Raw genomic sequence first — 19,593 nt, forward strand, 5'->3', positions numbered from 1 at the left:
TTTTTTCAAGTTCCACTCTGAGTCATTAGGCAAACTGGGCATTTCCTTTGCTCCCCTCCCCTCCTGCTCCAAAGTAGACTCAAAAGGCAGGAAGTGGGTCTTTCCTAGTGGGCTGGCAGCATAAAGACAATGTTATCTACTCCTGTTCATGTGAAATGGTTTAGTGGTTCATAGTTCTATTAGGGAATGCTGTTTTGCAGAATAGGTGTAGAATTTAAATTACTAGAGAGGTAACTTTTTAAAAAAACTCGTTATGCAGCATATTTTCCATGGAAACATCCTAATTATAATAATTTATAATATAATAAAGAATACAAGTAAAAATATAATCCATCACAGCCCATAGAATCAAGCATTCTATTGTGTCCAATTAGATATATCTGGGAAGCTCTCAAAGATGAACAGGTGGCAGTAATTATCCTCTTCTCTTGTGCTTCAGCAGCTGTTGTTAAGCTAAGCGCTTGCAGTTCAGGTCATTGGGTACCTGTTGCCCAATTTATACCTCTTGCTGAATTGCTCTTTGCAATCATTATAACGTGTCATGTCTTGTTGCTTTCTTGTGTCCTGGATTTTATTCAAAGAGTTGATGCTGGATTCTTTTTAATGTAGAAATTAATTCATAAGAGGTGCATATTAGAAAAAATAATTCAGGCTTTTATCACCCTGATCTTGAAATAGTGGTGCTAAATTTTAAGATTACTGATTCCAATCACTAGCAGGAACTGAAATCAACACACTTTAGAGATGAATCTGAATACAGCAGTAAGTAGAAACCTTACTAGGAAGGAAGAATACGCTATATACTTCTGCTTATGATGGGATTGTTAGTGATCCTATATTAACCTCTAAGTATGGGTTAATAGTATGCTTTTTAAACTTTATTCTGATTGACATTGTAATATATATATGACACATAATTAACTATTAGTCAGGATATCATGTTTGGTACAATATTAGTAGGTGCAACACAACCTTGAAAATAAGTCCATGTAGAAGGATACCCACCCATCTATCTACTTCTACCAATTTTAATCCTTAATGGCTAAAAGTAGGAACCCCCCTAGTGAAATTGTTTGTTTTCTCATTCCAAGGTGCTGGGTTTGGGGAGTTGAAGGGTAGCAGAAACCACCAGGCCAGTTGGCAATGATATACTGATACTTATGAAATATGAATCTTGGATCTTGTGACATTGGATGGTTTTTGTAAATTGATATCAGGGCAAATGGTTGAAACTGGTGATCTGAGATCCAGCCTGACAGGAATGGGCCTCAATATAACAGAAGAAGAAACTCAAGAGGCTCTGAAACTCCTTACACTTGATGGTAAGTTGAATGGAAAAGGCAGTTATAACAACGATGAATAATTTGCACTTGCCCTGGAGATCACCCCACCCCCACCCCAAAGACTTTTAAATCCCAACTTTTTCAGGCCAGTTTTTAAACAGAATCATTAAAATTATTGTGTTACTCAGTTAATGAATATATTAACAGGAATTCCCACATTGAGAAAAACAATCTGATCCTTTCAAATTCATCCCTTTGTAGATCCATTCCAAACTCTTCAAGGATTTCAAAACCAGAAACAAAATACCTGGCTCAGAATTATTGAATCAGCCAGGAAACTACTCAGCTTCCAAGCTTCCAACACTATTCTTACTAACATGACATCTAATCCTCTATTTGTTTCCAACTCCCACCTGCACTTCTTGGTATCTGAAGAAAGAAATCAGATGCAAAGATTGGGAATTAATTTGCTACTTTACTAACAAGCATTTCACAGTCTTACAACAGATAAATGTTTAATTTTATCAACCATCTACATTTTTATTCCTGTAGTTGTCATAGGGGCCCCTGCACGCTGCTTTGCCCAGGGGTCCATAATACTGCTAAGAAGGCCCTGATCTGAGATTAATGAGAACATTCCTTTTGTCTCTGATATTTTACACGTACCACTCATCAGATAGGAGCTGCTAATGGCACCCTATATTTCTAGCTGGTATTTTCTGTCAACAAACCAATAATTTACAAGTTTATAAGTCAATATGAACTGAAGAACTATTTGGCTACCCTTAAAAAAACTGGGCAGAAGTAAAATTGCTATATTTTTTCACTCCTTCCTTCCTCCCTATTCCAATTTCCTTGATGCTCCTCATGCTATTTACATTTTGTGTGCAGGTATTGACAAAGTGGATATGAAGGATGTTTTGCAAAACATTATGCTCATGAAACGGCCTTTTAAGCTGGAAAGTAAGTTGAATCAGGAGGTTGGAATGGATCTGGTCTCCTATCTATCTGGTCTCCTTTACATTTCCTTGTTTCCTTTTTTAAAAAAATAAAGTTACTCTTTTTAAATTATGGGGAAGCATTCTATAATTCCAGTCTTGTGAAATAATTGATTTAATAAAATGATAACTCTAGTGTAAAAAAAATGCAAAAGTTAAAGGCATTAAAATAGTCCTCAGCAGAGACAAAGCATGTGCAGCTTTTAAAGTTCAAAAACTAAAGGGCCATTTTCTTAAAAATTGTTTTAACTTGGAGCTGAAAATACAATACGCCCAACTTTTGAAAACCTGAACATCATATACTTCATCTGCTTATATACTTTATGCAAAATACTGTAATTAATTTTAAATTTATATTTTCACCTTGAAATTTTGTAGTTGAAAAAAATCATTTTATAAAAAGATGGGCGAGGAAGTAAATATTGCTGAATAATATTAAAAGTAATTCCATTTTTATCCTAAATGAGGTAGTACTTTGGTCCTGACTCTGTGCATTTTTGTAGTATGGCCCCCGTTTGGCAAGTGAAGGTCAAGTGATAGCCTCCCTCCCACAAAGATTATATACTCTTGTTTTAGGAGCTAACCCCCAGTGGTTCTATTCATCATAGTTTTTTTAAACATATTTTTGTTCATGCTATGGAAATTGAGCCTATGCTTTGCTGCAAATCTATTTTTTCCTTCTCTTTTTTTCTGTTTTGCTTTTGAGAATAAGAGAATAAAGTGATGGACTAAATGTAGTGAAATTCTTTTAAAACAAACATTGAAATGAACTAAAGAAGCTTCTTGGATGATAAGTGAATGGTTTTCAAGAAAACAAACCCAGAAAGTCCAGTTGCCTTTGTAAAGCACCTTTGGAATTGCATAAATAATTGAATCTATAGTGCACATAATAACATACAGGAGTAGACCCAAAGTTGCTTTTTCCAGAAACAACTGAACTTTCTGTTTTTCTTTGAAGATGTTTTGCTTCTCATTCAAGAAGCTTCTTCAGGCAAAGCACTTTTGGGGCAGCCATGACCTGGATGACTGAGAATCTCCATAGACATTTAGCTATCGAGAAGTAGACTAAACCATATTCTTCCCAGAGTCGTGGTAGTTAAATTATATTAATTTTCTTTTTAGAACAGGTATTTTAAACAAAACAAGGTTAACAACTAGTTTCTTACTCTTTTTCTGTGCTTGAAATAAGTAGGAGTTGAACCTATCTTTTGCCTCCTTTATCTGCACATGCAGGAGACAGGATTGATATTCAAGATCTGAACAGGCTTCTGACCTCTGCAGGCATTCAACTCACAGAAGCAGAATTCCAGGAAGCCTTGGCAACTACCCCAATAGATAGTTAGTATTTATTTTGCCATTACTTTTCTGAATGCTTACAAAATCATAGAACTATAAAGTTGAAATAGATGGTGTCAGTAGGCTACTGAGAGAAACACTCTCTTTGAGATTAAAGCATCTATTTTCAACTCCTATGTAACGTGTCCCACAATTTGCAAGCTCGGAAATATCAGATAACATTATATCACTGAAATACGATGGCAAAAAAAAAATCAAAATTCAGCAATGTAAGTTTTTTAAAAGAAAGAAGCAAATGGGTATTTACATTCCTGCTTGACTTAACAAAGTAATTTTAATTATCCGCCAAGACACACAGCCCTATGAAAAAGGAACATGCAAAAATTATAGTTCCATCTGATTCAAGCATTTCAGTATTATACCATTGAATTTTAAGAATATTTCTTAGCCAGAAAGAAGTTACTAAGTCCTGCCTTAATACTAGTAGAGATAGGTCAGTGGCTATGTTTCATTTGTGAACCTATCAGACACTATCAATCTATCAGATACTATCATTTGGGGGCACCGACAATGAGTCAATTGGCAGCAGACTCCAAAGGCAAGGCTCTGATTGGTTAGCTCACTGACAGAATGGCAAAATGCTTTGCTTGAAATTGATGCACAGCTGCAAATTTGACCTGACCAGCAGAAAGCTATTTGTCACGTGCAGGGGTGGGATGCTGCCGGTTCAGCCCAGTTCTATAGAACCTGTGGTTGCAAAGAGCAGCTGACACGAACAGTTCGGTGTTTGGCCCACCCACCTGCCCAGGCTCAAGGCTGTCCTTTATTCCTTGCTTTTCCCTCCTCAGCTGCTTTGCACGGCACAGCTGAGGTTGAAAAAGCAGGAAACAAGAGGATTTTCAAACACCGAGCGCAGTGGTTAACAGCTGTCCAGGCGGCACAGCTGATGATTTCTTGCAAATGTTGAACACATGATTGTCCCCAGTTTGGAGAACCAGCAAATCGCTTCACTGTCTAGCCCCGCCCCTCTCCACCCACTCACTTCTTACCTGGCATGTGAGCCATCCAACTTGCCTGGTTTGGTAAGTTGCTATTTTTCCTTTTTTTTCTTCTGACCACCAGCTGTTCTGCTCTGCCAGGAGATTTAGATTAACTAGAAAGCAGGAAATCCTTGGATTTCTTGCTTTCTAGCTAATCTAAAAGCAGAGTCGAACCTTCCTTATAGGACTGAAGCTTTTCAGTGCAGATTCAGGTAGCCGATTGCAGATAGATAAATCTCTTAAGTTAATCTGTGATTCTGTGAGCAACTCAATCTGCCTGCCTGCTTTGCCTGCTTTGGGATAAAAGTTGCTCTTTTTTAAAATAAAAAATTCAATATTTACATACATGGTGTGTTGTGAGTTAATTTTGTGAGTTTGCTTGCTAGCAAATTTTATGTGACAGACTCAGGTAGCCAATTGCAGATAGATAGATCTCTAAGTGAATCTGTGATTCTGTGAGCAACTCAATCTGCCTGCCTGCTTTGCCTGCTTTGGGGTAAAAGTTGCTCTTTTTTTTATAAAAAAATCAATATTTACATCAATATTTATAATATTTACATACAAGCTATGACCACTGAGTCACATGACCACCAAGCCACACCCACAGAATCAGTTGTTAAGAAATTTGAATCCCACCCCTGGTCACGTGGTCACAGTTGATGATGACAGTAGGAAGAGGAGCGGGGATGGAAAAAACCAGAAACGGTATTCCTTGTAGAAGTAAAGAATGGGGGGAGGGGACAAGACAGACAGAATGAAAACTAAATAAGTTTCTTTCCACAGAATACCTCTAGACTTGTAGACTTTTATATGAAATCTATAGTTTGTATATATTTTTGCATGCACTATTCGGACTGAATGACTATGTCTATATCTGTGCTAGCAACTGGTCTTCATTATGTATGAACTGGGTTAGAAGATGATAGCTGCATTTCAAGGCAGATGAACAGGAACTGGGAGTAAAAGGAGAATTTGTTGGCGGATGAATACTTTTATCTCTTGCCAATTGTGGCCTTTTCTCATGCCTGTGTTGATTTTTCAAGGATAAGTATAATATGCAAATTATCTTCATACTTGTTATTGCACAAGTATTGCTATTAGAAAACCAGGAAAATGCCTATAATTTAAGAACGGTTTTTTTAAAACATGGTGTAAAATAATTCTTCAATCGGGCTTTTTTATGTCTAATTTTTCAGATGTTTATAACATCTAAAAGACATGTTTAGTTTGAGGAATTTATATATCCAGTGCTTATGTACTGTATGCTACAGTATAGCAGTCTTCCTCAGGATATACTTTCTTGGGATACATTGCCCTTGAGCCCCATGACCCACAGCAATTAACATTTCAGGGATAGGTTGGCTGGGGTACTTCAAACTTTCAAGGTCTATTCTGGTCTTTAATAAAGATTTGCTTTGATTTAATTTGAAATATCACGATCCCATGGGTCCTACAGTGAAGAAGTCAGCATTTTATGGAACATTCATTATGAATAGAAAAAAAACATTATGAGTCTTTTAATTCCTAATGCTACTTAAGTCTCTTGGGAAGTAGTACTCTGTGCTTTTAAAAGTTCATTAAAAATATTAAAATATATTTCTTTTGATATATCTATTTTTCTATTTTTTTATCTACTATCTCATAAAATAACAAACCCAAACTGTGTATTGCTATAAATGGACTTTCTCAGCATCACTTCTTTTGGGTTTTTGTTTCCTCTTAGTTGAAGGGAAAGTAAACTTAGGAGAATTTATGAAGTCGGTGAGGGCACTCCAGCCATATCCTCAGCCTGGTAAGTTAATAAACTGATTAACAATGTACTGAGAGAGGTAAAAGAACACAAAAATAATTGTGTATTTTTGTTGCTATTGTGCCTCATGTAACAACTTTGAATTATACAACCAATAAACTTTGGTTCATGTATGAAACAATGTGCTCCTGAAGGTCCTCCATCAAGTCCTGTGTGGAAATAGAACACAGGGCTTATCCAACAATCTTTAATATATATAATAGGTATAGATGTACGTATAGTTATATAGATTTTTAAAAAATAAAATAGAATTCTGAGATTTTGTATCTACAGACATTATGCCAGATAAAATGGGAATTTAGCGTTTTCAAAGTTAGCCCTCCCTTCTTTTTTAGGATATATCGTACTATTTATATATATCTCTATACTCTTTATATATATATATATATATATATATATATATATATATATATATATATATATATATATATATATATGTGGATCTTTGGTTGTTCGGGTTTTCTCCCGCGTAAGATTCAAAGTATCTAGGCAACGTTTCGATGAAGTCTCATTCATCATCTTCAGGCTTCTGTCTCCGGCTCTGTGCTTTTCAGAGTAATGTGAGATTGCAGCTGCTTCCTCCTTTTAACTGCCAGTGGGGGTGGGACTTGATTGGGTGGGGGCTTGGCTGTGTTCTGATTGGGTGGGGGTGTGTTCTCATTGGTAGGGGGTTTGGTTGTGTTCTGATTGGTTGGGGGGTTAGCCGTGTTCTGATTGGTTGGAGGCGTGTTCTCTTCACCCAAGTGCCAATAAAAGAAGCCTTGACCGCCATCCAAAACAAATACAACCCCCCCAAGCACATCCTAGATCTAACCAACCACTGCCTATCCAATACATACTTCACCTACAATGGACAAAAATACAAACAAATAGAAGGAGCACCCATGGGATCACCCCTCTCACCTGTCATCGCTAACCTCTACATGGAACACTTTGAAACACAAGCTCTAGAAAAATACGACCACAAACCCAAACTCTGGCTCAGATACGTAGATGACACCTTCATAATCTGGCCACATGGGAAAGAAAAACTGAACAACTTCCTCACACACCTCAACAGCCTACACCCCAAAATACAATTCACCATGGAAACAGAAGCCAACAACCAACTTCCCTTCCTAGATGTCTTGGTATACAAAAGATCCAATGGCTCCCTAGGACACACCATCTACCAGAAGAAAACACACACTAACCGCTATCTACATGCACTCTCACACCACCACCCAGCACAGATCAATTCCAGTAGCCAAGACACTCATCTCCAGAACAAAATGCTTAGCCGATGAACAACACCAAAAAACCGAACTACACACTCTCACCAACGTACTTACAGCCAATGGATTCCAAAGAAAGAAGATTACCCACCTAATCCAAAAAGAAACCCCAACCAAAATCCAAGACAGAGAACAAGAAAACAGCAAAGCCCTCCTCCCATATATAAAAGGCACTACAGACAAAATCAGCAAGATCCTCCAAAAACACAACATCAAAACAGCATTCTGCACAAACAGAAAAATATCCACCATCCTAAGAAACCCCAAAGACAAAATCGAATTAGAAAACCAAGGAGTATACGAAATCCCCTGCACTGCCTGCCCTACCACATACATTGGACAAACTAACAGAAGAATAAATGCACGCATTGAAGAACATAAGAACTCAATCAAAAAAGAAGAAACGACCTCTTCCCTGGTCCAACACCTCAAAGCCACAGGACATGAAATTGATTTTAAAAATACCAGAACTATCGCCAAAACCGAACACTTCAACAGCAGAATAATCAGAGAAGCCATAGAGATAGAAAACGCCCACACAGCATGAACAAACGAGATGACACCTCCCGCCTTCCAGCCATTTGGAAACCCGCCCTCATGAACAGACGAGTACCTAACATGAAGAAGGACACCAGACCCACACCCATGAGAGCCACACAAGATGCCACCACCACACTTCCATGTAGAAAACAGACTCTCACCCACTCAGAAGATGAGACACGACCATGGACCAGAAGCTGCACTACAGCTGCATCACTACCCACTTCAAACCCCTCCGAGCCATACATGAAGCAAACCGACACCCACTATGAAGATGCAACAGGACCACGAACTAGAAGCCAAACAGCAAGATCACAACTCACCAGCTCAAATCCCCCAGCAACTAAGACTAACCGGAGCACAGCCAAGCCCCCACCTGAACAGAACACGCCTCCAACCAATCAGAACACGGCTAACCCCCAACCAATCAGAACACAACCAAACCCCTACCAATGAGAACACACCCCCACCCAATCAGAACACAGCCAAGCCCCCACCCAATCAAGTCCCACCCCCACTGGCAGTTAAAAGGAGGAAGCAGCTGCAATCTCACATTACTCTGAAAAGCACAGAGCCGGAGACAGAAGCCTGAAGATGATGAATGAGACTTCATCGAAACGTTGCCTAGATACTTTGAATCTTACGCGGGAGAAAACCCGAACAACCAAAGATCCACATATAAATACCCGCGAGAACCTCAGAAAACATATATATATATATATATACATACATGTATACTCTTTATGTGCATGACTGCATTCCCACTCATGCCAGTAATATTATTATTAAATTTGCAGATGATACAACAATGGTGGGACTCGTCTTCGGAGGGGGATGAGTCTCCCTATCGAGATGAGGTGGACCAGTTGCTTTCGTGGCGTGGAGACAATAACTTGGTCCTTAACACCAATAAGACCAAGGAGCTTATACTGGATTATAGCAGGAACAGTTTCTAGGTGTTATCATAAAAGAGAACCTGACCTGGAGCGCTCACATTGCAGCACTGGTCAAAAGGGCCCAGCAGAGATTATACTACATGAGATTTCTCAGGAAACAACAACTGAATGAAAAACTGCTGGTGACTTTCTACCTCTGTACCATAGAGAGTATTTTAACTTACTGCACCTCTGTATGGTTTGCCAATTGCACAGGGGCAGATAGGAAAGCACTCCAGAGGGTTAACATCATTGCCCAGAAGATCACTGGTTGCCCTCTCCCCTCTTTGGGAAAGCTTTATAGCTCCCACTGACTTAAGAAAGTTCAAAACATTCTCAAAGGTCCATCTCATCCTGGGAATGCTTTTTTTGAACTATTACCATCTGGCACACGGTACAGGATAATAAAAAGGACAAATAGGCTGAAAAACTGCTTCTATTCCAGAGCAGTAACTATATTGAATTTTATTGTACAGTGCAATATTAATGCAATATCAGGGGTTTTCAATTCAATTGTATAGAATGCGAAAGATGTGTGTTTGTGTTTTATTTTTATAGTTATAATGCACACTGAAGATGGCATTTAATTTTGTTATATGAGCTGCAATGACAATAAACTGAACTAAACTAAAACTCTCCATTCTGGATCTCCCCTATTAAATGAAAGTACAGTTATTAAAATGCTGTATTGTTTACCTTTTATTTCATCACTATTTTTCCTGTTGACCTTTAGAAGAAGAAACCATTGCTTTTCTAGAAGAGAATATTGTTATTCAAGAAGAGGAAGAGGAGATTCCTGTTGAGGAAGAGAAAGTTGCTGCCGCTGAGGAAGAGGAAGAGGAGATTCCTGTTGAGGAAGAGAAAGTTGCTGCTGCTGAGGAAGAGGAAGAAGAGATTCCTGTTGAGGAAGAGAAGGTTGCTGCTGCTGAGGAAGAGGAAGAAGAGATTCCTGCTGAGGAAAAGAAAGTTGCTGCCGCTGAGGAAGAGGAAGAAGAGATGCCTGTTGAGGAAGAGAAAGTTGCTGCCGCTGAGGAAGAAGAAGAGAAGATTCCTGCTGAGGAAAAGAAAGTTGCTGCCGCTGAGGAAGAGGAAGAAGAGATGCCTGTTGAGGAAGAGAAAGTTGCTGCCGCTGAAGAAGAGGAAGAAGAGATTCCTGTTGAGGAAGAGAAAGTTGCTGCCGCTGAGGAAGAAGAAGAAAAGATTCCTGTTGAAGACGAAAAAGTTGCTGCCGCTGAGGAGGAGGAAGAGAAGATTCCTGCTGAGGAAGAGAAAGTTGCTGCTGCTGAGGAAGAGAAAGAGAAGATTTCCAACGAGAAAGAGAAACCTGCTGCCCAGGAAGAGGAAGAGAAAATATTTATTAAAGTTGAGAAAATGGCTGCCCAGGAAGAAAAGGTTGCTGTTGAAGAACTGGGTGCAATTTTAGCCAATAAGGGCATTTCTTTGAGGGACAAAGAGCTGGAGGAGGCCTTGTTAAAGTCAAAAGTAAATGGTTAGTATTTATATTTTGACTTTTGGTTCAGAAGTATTTAAATTGCTAGCAAGATAAATTACAATTTTACATTCTCCTAAATTTGTTGGATTATGGCTCCCATCATCTCAGTGATGGGAAAAGGTACTTTAAATATAAAAGCAGCCCTTCTCAACTGTTTTGTAATCCTAGTACTCCCAAAGTGATCTCTATTGCCATTTGAAAACAAAATTCTGGTTTTCAGTAATATCATTTTTTGCTTTCATACTTTAAAAATCCAAAACAATAAAAAAGGACACAGCTGAAATGTTCTGTTCCAACTATATCAGACCACCAGTGTCATGTCATTTGTGAAGCTCAGGGGCCACGAAAATAGAAATATAAGTAAATGGCTATGTATGTTTGTACACACACACGAACACACACACAGAGAGACACACACACACAGAGAGAGAGAGAGGGGGGACTGTTTCTTTCACCTAAAATCAGCCTGTCTTATCAGATTACCTAGGTAGAAAACCATTTCTAGTGTTCTACTTTCAGGCAGAAAAAGGAGTTGAAGCTATGCAGGGCTACTTTTAGATAACAGTGCTGAATCTCTGAAACTATCTCATATGGATATCAGTTTGGCCTCCTCCTAATTGCTTTCAGACAAAACTGTTTCAGAAGATACTTTAACTAGATTGGATAATTTGTGAATAGTTGTATTTATAAAAGGTTTCTAAACTCTTTTTATTGTCAGCCATTATAAATCACTGCAAAAATTGTGAGAATAACATTTTGCTGCTGCTACTTTTTTTTCTTTTTTTCCCCCTTACAGTTGATGGGACAGTGAACCTCTGTGACTTTTTAAAGGCAGTTCATGAGATTCAAAGGTCACCTCCAGAAGGTAAGCTGAAAGACAACATACAAATATACGATGTGGGTTTTTTCTAGACACACTCCTAACCTCTTTTTACTCTTTTACGTTGCCTTTGACCCAAACAGCAAAGGGCTTTACTCTGCCTGTAAATTTTTTATTCCAAATATTGATTTCCTCCCTAGACTATTTTATGGCTCGGTGACTACAATAACACTTGTTTAAGTAGACGAGCCATTGGAGGCTGACACAATGTTTTTCAGTTAAATCAATTCATGTAAGGAAGAAATCTACAGTAAACTGGTCCCAAATGTGCACTTGCATGATAAAATGTGAGCCATTTCATGAATATGAATACATGAGCCAAAACAATAATTATAGATAAATGAGCCCGCAATGTTGTATGGGATTTGTGACTATTATGACATCTAACAGGATATGTGAGTGGGAAGATCTATGACTTTTCCTTTCATATCATAGTTTGTCTGGGTACTTCAACCTAACTCCATTAACTTCTAGCCGGAACTGGGATTAAAACTCAAAGAGGTAAGATGGAAAAGTTTTCCTTCTTTCTTATAGCAGTCAAAGAGAATGAAGGCTTAGAAGAGCTACAAAGAGAGAGAGAAAACAGCTCCAATGATCTCCCAAATAATAGTAAATGGGTGGACAAAAAGTAGTAAAAATAAGGGTGATTAAAAAGGGCAAGTTCAGAGAGGGAAATAACAGTCTTCACGTTCATGCACATATTCAGACTCACATAAACCAACAGTTCTCTTTGTGGTAAATCTCAATCAAAAAGTGGAGCACACAGTACGGTAACATTTCTTTAACCAGAATAATACATAAATAATAAAGCAAGAAGAAGAATTCTACCCTAATCCATGACTGAGGAGAAAGCTAGATTTCTAACGACAATTTAAGGCTTTAACATAATCAGAGCAGAAGCCACATAGATTTCTGAGTGGATTCTGATTTGACTATAATTGATTTGTTTTCCTATCTATCCGTCAAGTATATTCTCTTCATGCTGTGTGCCTGTTGAGCCCATATCTAGACCCATAACATGAGGCTCTGCTCTCATTCACTCATGCCTGATCATCTCCTGAATGTACATAGGGCTGCTCTTGAAGATTGTCACTGACTCAAATTACCCAACCTCAGGTACATCTTCTGAGCAAAACAATGCTTCATCTTTTCTCTCAAAAATTTGTCATTCTGAGGGGAAAAAGCCTTGTGAAAGTAACCTACTATTCCAACAGAATTTGAAAATAAATACAACTTTTTTTGTAGTAAATAATGCTTTTAAAATAATGTATCAGTTGTTTATGTTCCTTCACACACACACACACACACACACACACACACAAGCAAATAACTTTCATTTCCAAATTTTCTCATTTCTTTCCCATTAACAATTGTGTTCAAACTTTTCAGAATTTCATTAATTTTCATTTCCTCTGTATTTATCAGGAAATGCTATCTTTATTTTTCTTTTAAGGAACAGTAATTTTATCTTCTGAGCAGCTACAATCTGATCTGGTGTCAGAGTCAGGGCTGGAATCACAGTGAGCTCTGCTACCCTTAATGTCACAAACATTTTGTTTACAGTAAGCACTCTAGAAAGAAAAGCTTCCTCATTTACAGAAGTACAAGCCAGAAGTCTCGAATAAAACATTAATAAAATGTTTTATTGCTTTTTTCTTTTATATATATATTTCTTTTACAGAAACTAAAGTTGATATTGAGAGCTTGGATGAAGTCTTGGAAGAAATGGGAATCTATTTAACCAACAGACAACTATACGAGGCATTTAAACACGTTTCAATAGATGGTTGGTTCCTTTGTTCATTTGAACAGAGTAGTTGGTATCTAACCTTTGGTTTTTATTCCACAAAATAATTTTTATGGTTTTACAAAAAGAGAAGACTTTAGAGGGTAGCTAAAGTACTTGTGTTGTAACTCACCCAGGTAAACAACCAAATCCTTGCAAGAAAATGAAATTTATGCCTATTTGAGAATTTGCAATGTATATAATTAAGCCACTATCTTTAGGGGCTAAATGCAACCTTCTGATAGGAAGTATGGAAACTCACAAAATGAAAATATCGACCCATAGTCCTTTATGACTAAGGAGAGAAAATCACAATGGAGGACCATTTTATATTTATTTGCATGACAACTGTCAAGCTCCAAGTAAGGATTGTGAAAATATTCCTACAGATTACGTTTGAATTTTATTTAAGGGTAGGGGAGTACAGAGGGGTCATTAATTCAGTTCAAGAGTTGCTTGCTCTATCCTTCATCTTTTTGCTATAGTATCTATTATTGTTTCCTTGTTTTCACCTGGTCTTACATTTTTCAAGAGGCAACTAGACTTTCTGGTTTTTCTTTGAAGATATTTCGCTTCTTATCCAAGAAGCTTCTTCAGCTTCCTGACCCTAATCTCTTGAAAAAGCACCTTTGGGACAACCATGACCTGGATGACTGAGGATCTCCAGAGACGTTTATGGTGCTACATTTATTCCCAATTGTTCATTTCCATTTGGGAACAATAATGCGATTTACATTACCATATTGCTGAGTTCAGCTCAAGAATTTACTGTGTGCTAAAGTAGCACAGATCCTTTTCTATAAGGAGCTATTTCTGTTTCTGCCTATCCTCTTCTTAGACACTTAGCAATTTGTATTAAAGCTGAACTAAACTTTATTCTTTCCCATCTCAAACACATAGGTCTACTTTCACCTCTCTCCTTCTCTTCACTCTGTTTTATTGTTCTCACCTGAAACTGAAGATAATTCAGTTGATTGAACATAGAATAATAGAGTTGGAAGAGTTCTAAGAGGCCTTCTAATCACTTCCCCTGCTCAAACAAGAGATCTTATATCATTTTAGAAAAATGGTTGTCCACTCTCCTTTTGAAAGCCTTCAGAGATAAAACATCCACAACTTCTGAAGGCAACTTATTCCATTGGTTAATTGCTGTCACCTTTAGAAAAGTTGTCCTTAGTTCTAAGTTGCTTTTCATCTTGGTTAGTTTCCAACCATTGTTTCTTGTCTTGCCTTTTGGTGCTTTGATTTTAGAATTCAATCCAGGATTGTTTCATTTTATCTCTTCTTTTGGTTTCTTTGTTGCAGATGATGGGATGGTGGACAAGAACGCATTCATGAGAAGTGTAAATGCCATTTTGAAGAACCAGAAAAATGGTAAGCTGAAGCATTGAACTGAATGAAGAATCATAACAGTACAGATATATTAATATTTTTTGCGTGACCATTTCAATTAAAACAAATAATATTTTTATGATACTACATATAATATGATAACATGAGTCTAAAATTTCGGGATCATGTTGAAGACTGGAAGCAGGAAACAAGTTATCTATACCCAAACTATATTTTACTTTCTAATTTCCCACAAAGTTATTGTTTCTCTTTTCCCTGTGCGGGCTCTTTAAGGAACCCGCAAGAAGTTGAAATTAGAATCAAAAGGATGGGAGGAAAAAAGTAGTTTTGTTCTCATGCTGGCTTACTTTGTGTTTAAAATGCTTCTGTACTATGAATTTTCCAGTGTTATAGGCAACATGAAATTGGCAAGAATCAGACAACCCTCTCAGACTGCATGTTCTAACTCCCCAAATACCCACAATCATGATGCCCCTGGCAAAATAGCTAACTTTTTGTTTGATTATTGTTTTGTGTTTCAGAGAAGCAATAGAGATATCGAATTTTGCCCCCTAAGCTCTGCAAAACCCACAAGTACAAAAGTGCTTTAAGTTGTTGCCATTGACTATACAGAAATACTGTGTTTGTTTACATTTCTAAGTCAGCCCTCTCCCAGACAACTCTGGGCAATGGACATTGCAAGCAAACCAATACAGTTAGGACAAACTGCAATTTATGCAATAGGATTTCTTTTAAAGCCTATTATGCTGCCCTCAGTCAAGATAAGTAAAAGTCTTCAAAGTGTTCTAATCTGCTGTGAAAAGCCAGGAAGATGGAGCTGCATTTACCTCTGTGGGGCAGAGATTTATAAAGTGGGATGCAGATCTCTTGCATTCCCCGAATCAGCTGGCCAGATTCTATTCTGCCATGCCATTGTCTGAAGTAACCTGTTGCTATACCATGTATGTTTTAAAACTAAAGATCAGCATTTTAAACTGGTCTCAAGAGCCTGCTGGTAACCAATGTAAAATGGGTGTTACCACATTGGTGCTGTCAATTCAGCAGTACTCTAGTCCCTTTGCTTTGTACCAGCTGTGACCTCTGGATCTTCTCCAAAGGCAGTTCTGTGAAGAACACATTGCAGTAATCCATCTATGCTGCCTAAATTACATCCCAAACAAGTCCCTAAATCAAAGTATGTTTTAGAATATAACTCTCCAGGTAAAAAAAGGGTGGGTTGCCTCTACCAAACTAATGGGATTTGCGGGGAATGAGCTAGCAAGCACCAATCACAGGTTCTTCTTATCCTTTATCATAGTTTCTTCCGTGTCTATATTGTTGCAATTGCAGCTAATTGAAATGGCTCAAATGGAGCTAATTCTTGATGCCTTTCCTAGAAGAGAAAGAATATGTTCCAATTACTCCTGTGGGGATCAATAATGGGCAAATAATGTAAAATTCATTTCAGTAATCGATTTGACTTAGAAAAACAATCTAGGTCTGATTTAGAAAATAAATCTGACCCAATTTGGGCAGTCAAGCTCACTTTTTAAAATAGGTCAATTTGATCTGTGTTTGTAAATCAATTAGGAAATCATTTCTTTAGGTATAGAAGAGCATCAAAACTACCCAGATCAATTTGGAGGCATGCAATTCAATTCAGTTCTTTGAACTAACTTTATGATTCGATCCAGAAAGACCAAAGATTTGACTGAGTTGCTTGATTCATGCCATTGTCGCTGTACAGTTCCACTATTACAATGTGATCTATCTTTTCAGACCTAGAAAGCTTCAATAATGGGCATGGGTAGGGGCACCCACTGGTGACCAGCAGACTTCCATGTGCAATTCAAGGTGCTGGTTATTACCTGTTCTGTTTCAAATTCATATACAAACAGTTGCTAAATGGGAATAGAACTTACCCAAGGTTGAGTAGATCACTTGCAGACTAGAAAAGGAATATAAAACAAAACAGAGACTCTGGGAAAGGCAGTTTGCCTGGGTAGTTTTGCTTTCAACAGAAACATGTGGGGTGAGTCAAAATCTAATCCAAAGTTGAGAGAGCCAAGTCAGATTTATCAGCCAGTCCAAAGGTTTGCATTTCAAGATTCATGAGCAGAATGCACAGGAATGACATAGCAGAGAAAGAGATCAGACCGTTGTTTCCAAGACAGAAGCACAAACCAGGGCTGCCTTCTTAAATCAGGCTGTAGCCAGCTGTCTTTAATTATGGGAACTACTGAACTACTTCCTTGCTTGGCAAGGAATCCCCTTGAGTATCTTTGCTCTGCTCTGTGCTCAGTTCACGGAGTCCAGGAGCTTGGAGTCTATACTTCACCAATGTGCTGCTCCAGCTATTCCAATGGTCCTTGTATTTGATCAACCTGGGGGGATTTCTGGCATGGAGGCTTCTGAAATTGACATTCCATTGGTTCAGCTGTGGAGCAGATTTGTCAGAGTCTGAATCCTTGGGCACAACATCATCTTTACAACATTACATGGCACAGGACCAAGTTACTTGAAAGATAATCTATCTCTCGTGGTTTCTGCCCAACCAGTACAAACTGGGAGAATTTATATGCTCTGTGTCCTATTGATTAAACAGTACCATCTATCAGGACCCAGAAAACCTACTTTCTCTGTATCTGCTCTCTGGAATGAGATTGATGTGGCTTAGATCCTGTTTATGTTCGGGAAGGCCTTGAAGACCTGGGTGTTCTCCCAGATCTTGTCAGAGTTCTTGGAGTAGGGTGGAGCAGGTCTTGAACTTGCTTTTTGTTTATGTTTCTATACTGAGTGGCTAGATCCCCTCTTGTTTGTTTCTATTGTGTTTTGTTTGTTTGTTTGTTTCTATCCTGCCTTTATTTTGTTTGCTATATTAAGACCTGCTCAGGGCTGATTTGCAGTTGGGAGGCATCCAAGTTGAACTGAAATAAATAAATGGAAATTGCATTGAAATCGTGCAAGAATAAATAGCGAATTTTATGGGAATATGTTTAATTAAATTAATGACATTATTTGGGATTCAATACATGCCCACAAAATATTTCTCTTCTAACAGACAAACGAGTAGATGTCGATACATTGGCCTCCGTCCTAGCTAATATGGGCCTTTACCTATCAGACCAAGTGATTAAGGAAGCTCTAAAAAGGACAACCTTTAACAGTGAGTGCCAGACATATAGAGAAGCCAATGTCTCATCCCCTTTCTAAGCTTCCAGTGTGCATAAGCGCACCAACATGTCCTAATGTCCCCTTTTATTTGTACCCATTTCATGTAATCATAATCATGTTCTAGTTATATCTGTTATCTAATACATGCTTGACAAATAAATAATAAAAATAAATCATCCTATCTCTTCTCCCATGTAGAAAACCAGCATGCAAATAATTATCTTGAACCTTTAAGAAACCCACCAAAAGAGGAAAATTAATCAACTCTTAACCTACTGTTTTCATATCTCTGATGCACTATCTAGCGAGGCTTATTCAGAAATGTTATAAATACATGGGGGGAAATGGGTGGTTTTATTTGGTGTATAATTTGATCAATAGAATTTTTCTGGGTTATTTCTGGGTTAACCAACCTAGTGAAAAGCTTCGCTCACCAGCAACCAGTTCAGGGAATCAACATACATTTAAAAAAAACAGGTGGAATTTCTATTAGAATATTGTGGCTGCTATCTTGAGTTATTTTACCAAACCCTGCAGACACTCTTACTCCTACTCAACTATCCATACTGAAAGGTAGCATCCCCAGTATTTTTATGCTGCTGACATATTGATAGAGAGCAATGAAATTTTCCAGAGAAGAAAGGAGCTGTAAACAAAATGAGATTAATGTTGAAATGATTATCAATTATTAAGATACAAACAACTTCCTGGGAGCATTTATACTGTCTATTTTTAAAAAAAATTATAGAGGATATGACTGTGAATTTGAAGGACTTTATGTGGGCTGTTGATGACCTCCTCAGTAGTCAAGGTGAGTTTTAAGTCTTTCTGGAAATAATGAGAAGGCAACAGATAAATATTGAAATGAAGTTTGGAGTTCTTGTAAGCCAGACAGATGCATTAGGGCTAAAGCCTGTTTGATTATGATAGAAGAGGCAACTGTAGAAAAGGACATTAAAAAAAAAACATCATGGGGACTGCAGGTATCCTAAGTTAACCAAAGCGAGTCAGATAAAAAAAGGCAAAAAGAGTCTTATGCAGACATGCTAGGGACAAACCTACTGAGCTGCTGACTTAGATACAAGATTTACTATTGATAGTAAAGAAAAAAGAAAGGGGGGAAAAAGGTTCCCTTGAATGAATATTGATGAACATTTCCATGTAGGGTTTTGGGCAAAAATACAGAAGTGGCTTGCCATTTTTTTTCTTGGTAATGATTTATATTTCCCTTGATTTTTCTTATTGTCTCTCATGAGATCAGACTACGTTTCTTTTTTGTGATTTACCAGGTTTGGCTAGATATAGCTAGGCAGAGAGAGGCCTTGGTTAAAATTTTAGCTCAATATAACCTTATTGCCCAGTTTTCTGCATTGTTGTTACATCAGTTCTCAATCTGCAAAGTTGGGGTGATAAATATTGCTATGATAAAATGAATAGCTACTGGGATTATTTCTGAAATAATAGATTATTTCTGGAAAAATTAATGCTAATTACTGTTTTTAACTAAAGAAGAACTAGAGGATACTAGCAGCTCGGACATTACCTTGAGAAATACAGACACCTCCCTAACCACAGAAGAAGAGCAGGGTATGTTGAAGATGACTAAGTTTAATGGTAAAAGTATCTTGTTGTTATGAACTCATTAGACAAATTTAATTGCCATTTTTTAAAACTCATCTTCCAAAAAAAAATTATATTATTATGCTGCATAGAAAGTCTAGGTGTTTAATCATTCATAGCTTTTGGTAATATG

The 19,593-nt window shown here is 37.7% G+C and overlaps 1 protein-coding gene across 1 annotated transcript in view; it reads left to right on the plus strand.

The window, feature by feature from the left end:
- Positions 1-19,593, plus strand: part of LOC113447846 (uncharacterized) — a 124,673-nt gene that overhangs the window by 78,379 nt on the left and 26,701 nt on the right. Inside the window, exons 45-56 of the mRNA XM_087917191.1 lie at positions 1,218-1,340; positions 2,187-2,246; positions 3,515-3,619; positions 6,341-6,409; positions 9,910-10,665; positions 11,465-11,533; positions 12,120-12,176; positions 13,230-13,334; positions 14,640-14,708; positions 17,728-17,832; positions 18,589-18,651; positions 19,350-19,427. Of these exons, the coding sequence (XP_087773317.1) occupies positions 1,218-1,340; positions 2,187-2,246; positions 3,515-3,619; positions 6,341-6,409; positions 9,910-10,665; positions 11,465-11,533; positions 12,120-12,176; positions 13,230-13,334; positions 14,640-14,708; positions 17,728-17,832; positions 18,589-18,651; positions 19,350-19,427 (1,659 nt within the window). The remainder of the gene's footprint in view (positions 1-1,217; positions 1,341-2,186; positions 2,247-3,514; positions 3,620-6,340; positions 6,410-9,909; positions 10,666-11,464; positions 11,534-12,119; positions 12,177-13,229; positions 13,335-14,639; positions 14,709-17,727; positions 17,833-18,588; positions 18,652-19,349; positions 19,428-19,593) is intronic.

This window comes from Pseudonaja textilis, chromosome Z, assembly GCF_049901715.1.
Source record: "Pseudonaja textilis isolate UNSWEBS1 chromosome Z, rPseTex1.2, whole genome shotgun sequence".
NCBI classification, from domain to species: Eukaryota; Metazoa; Chordata; class Lepidosauria; order Squamata; family Elapidae; genus Pseudonaja; species Pseudonaja textilis.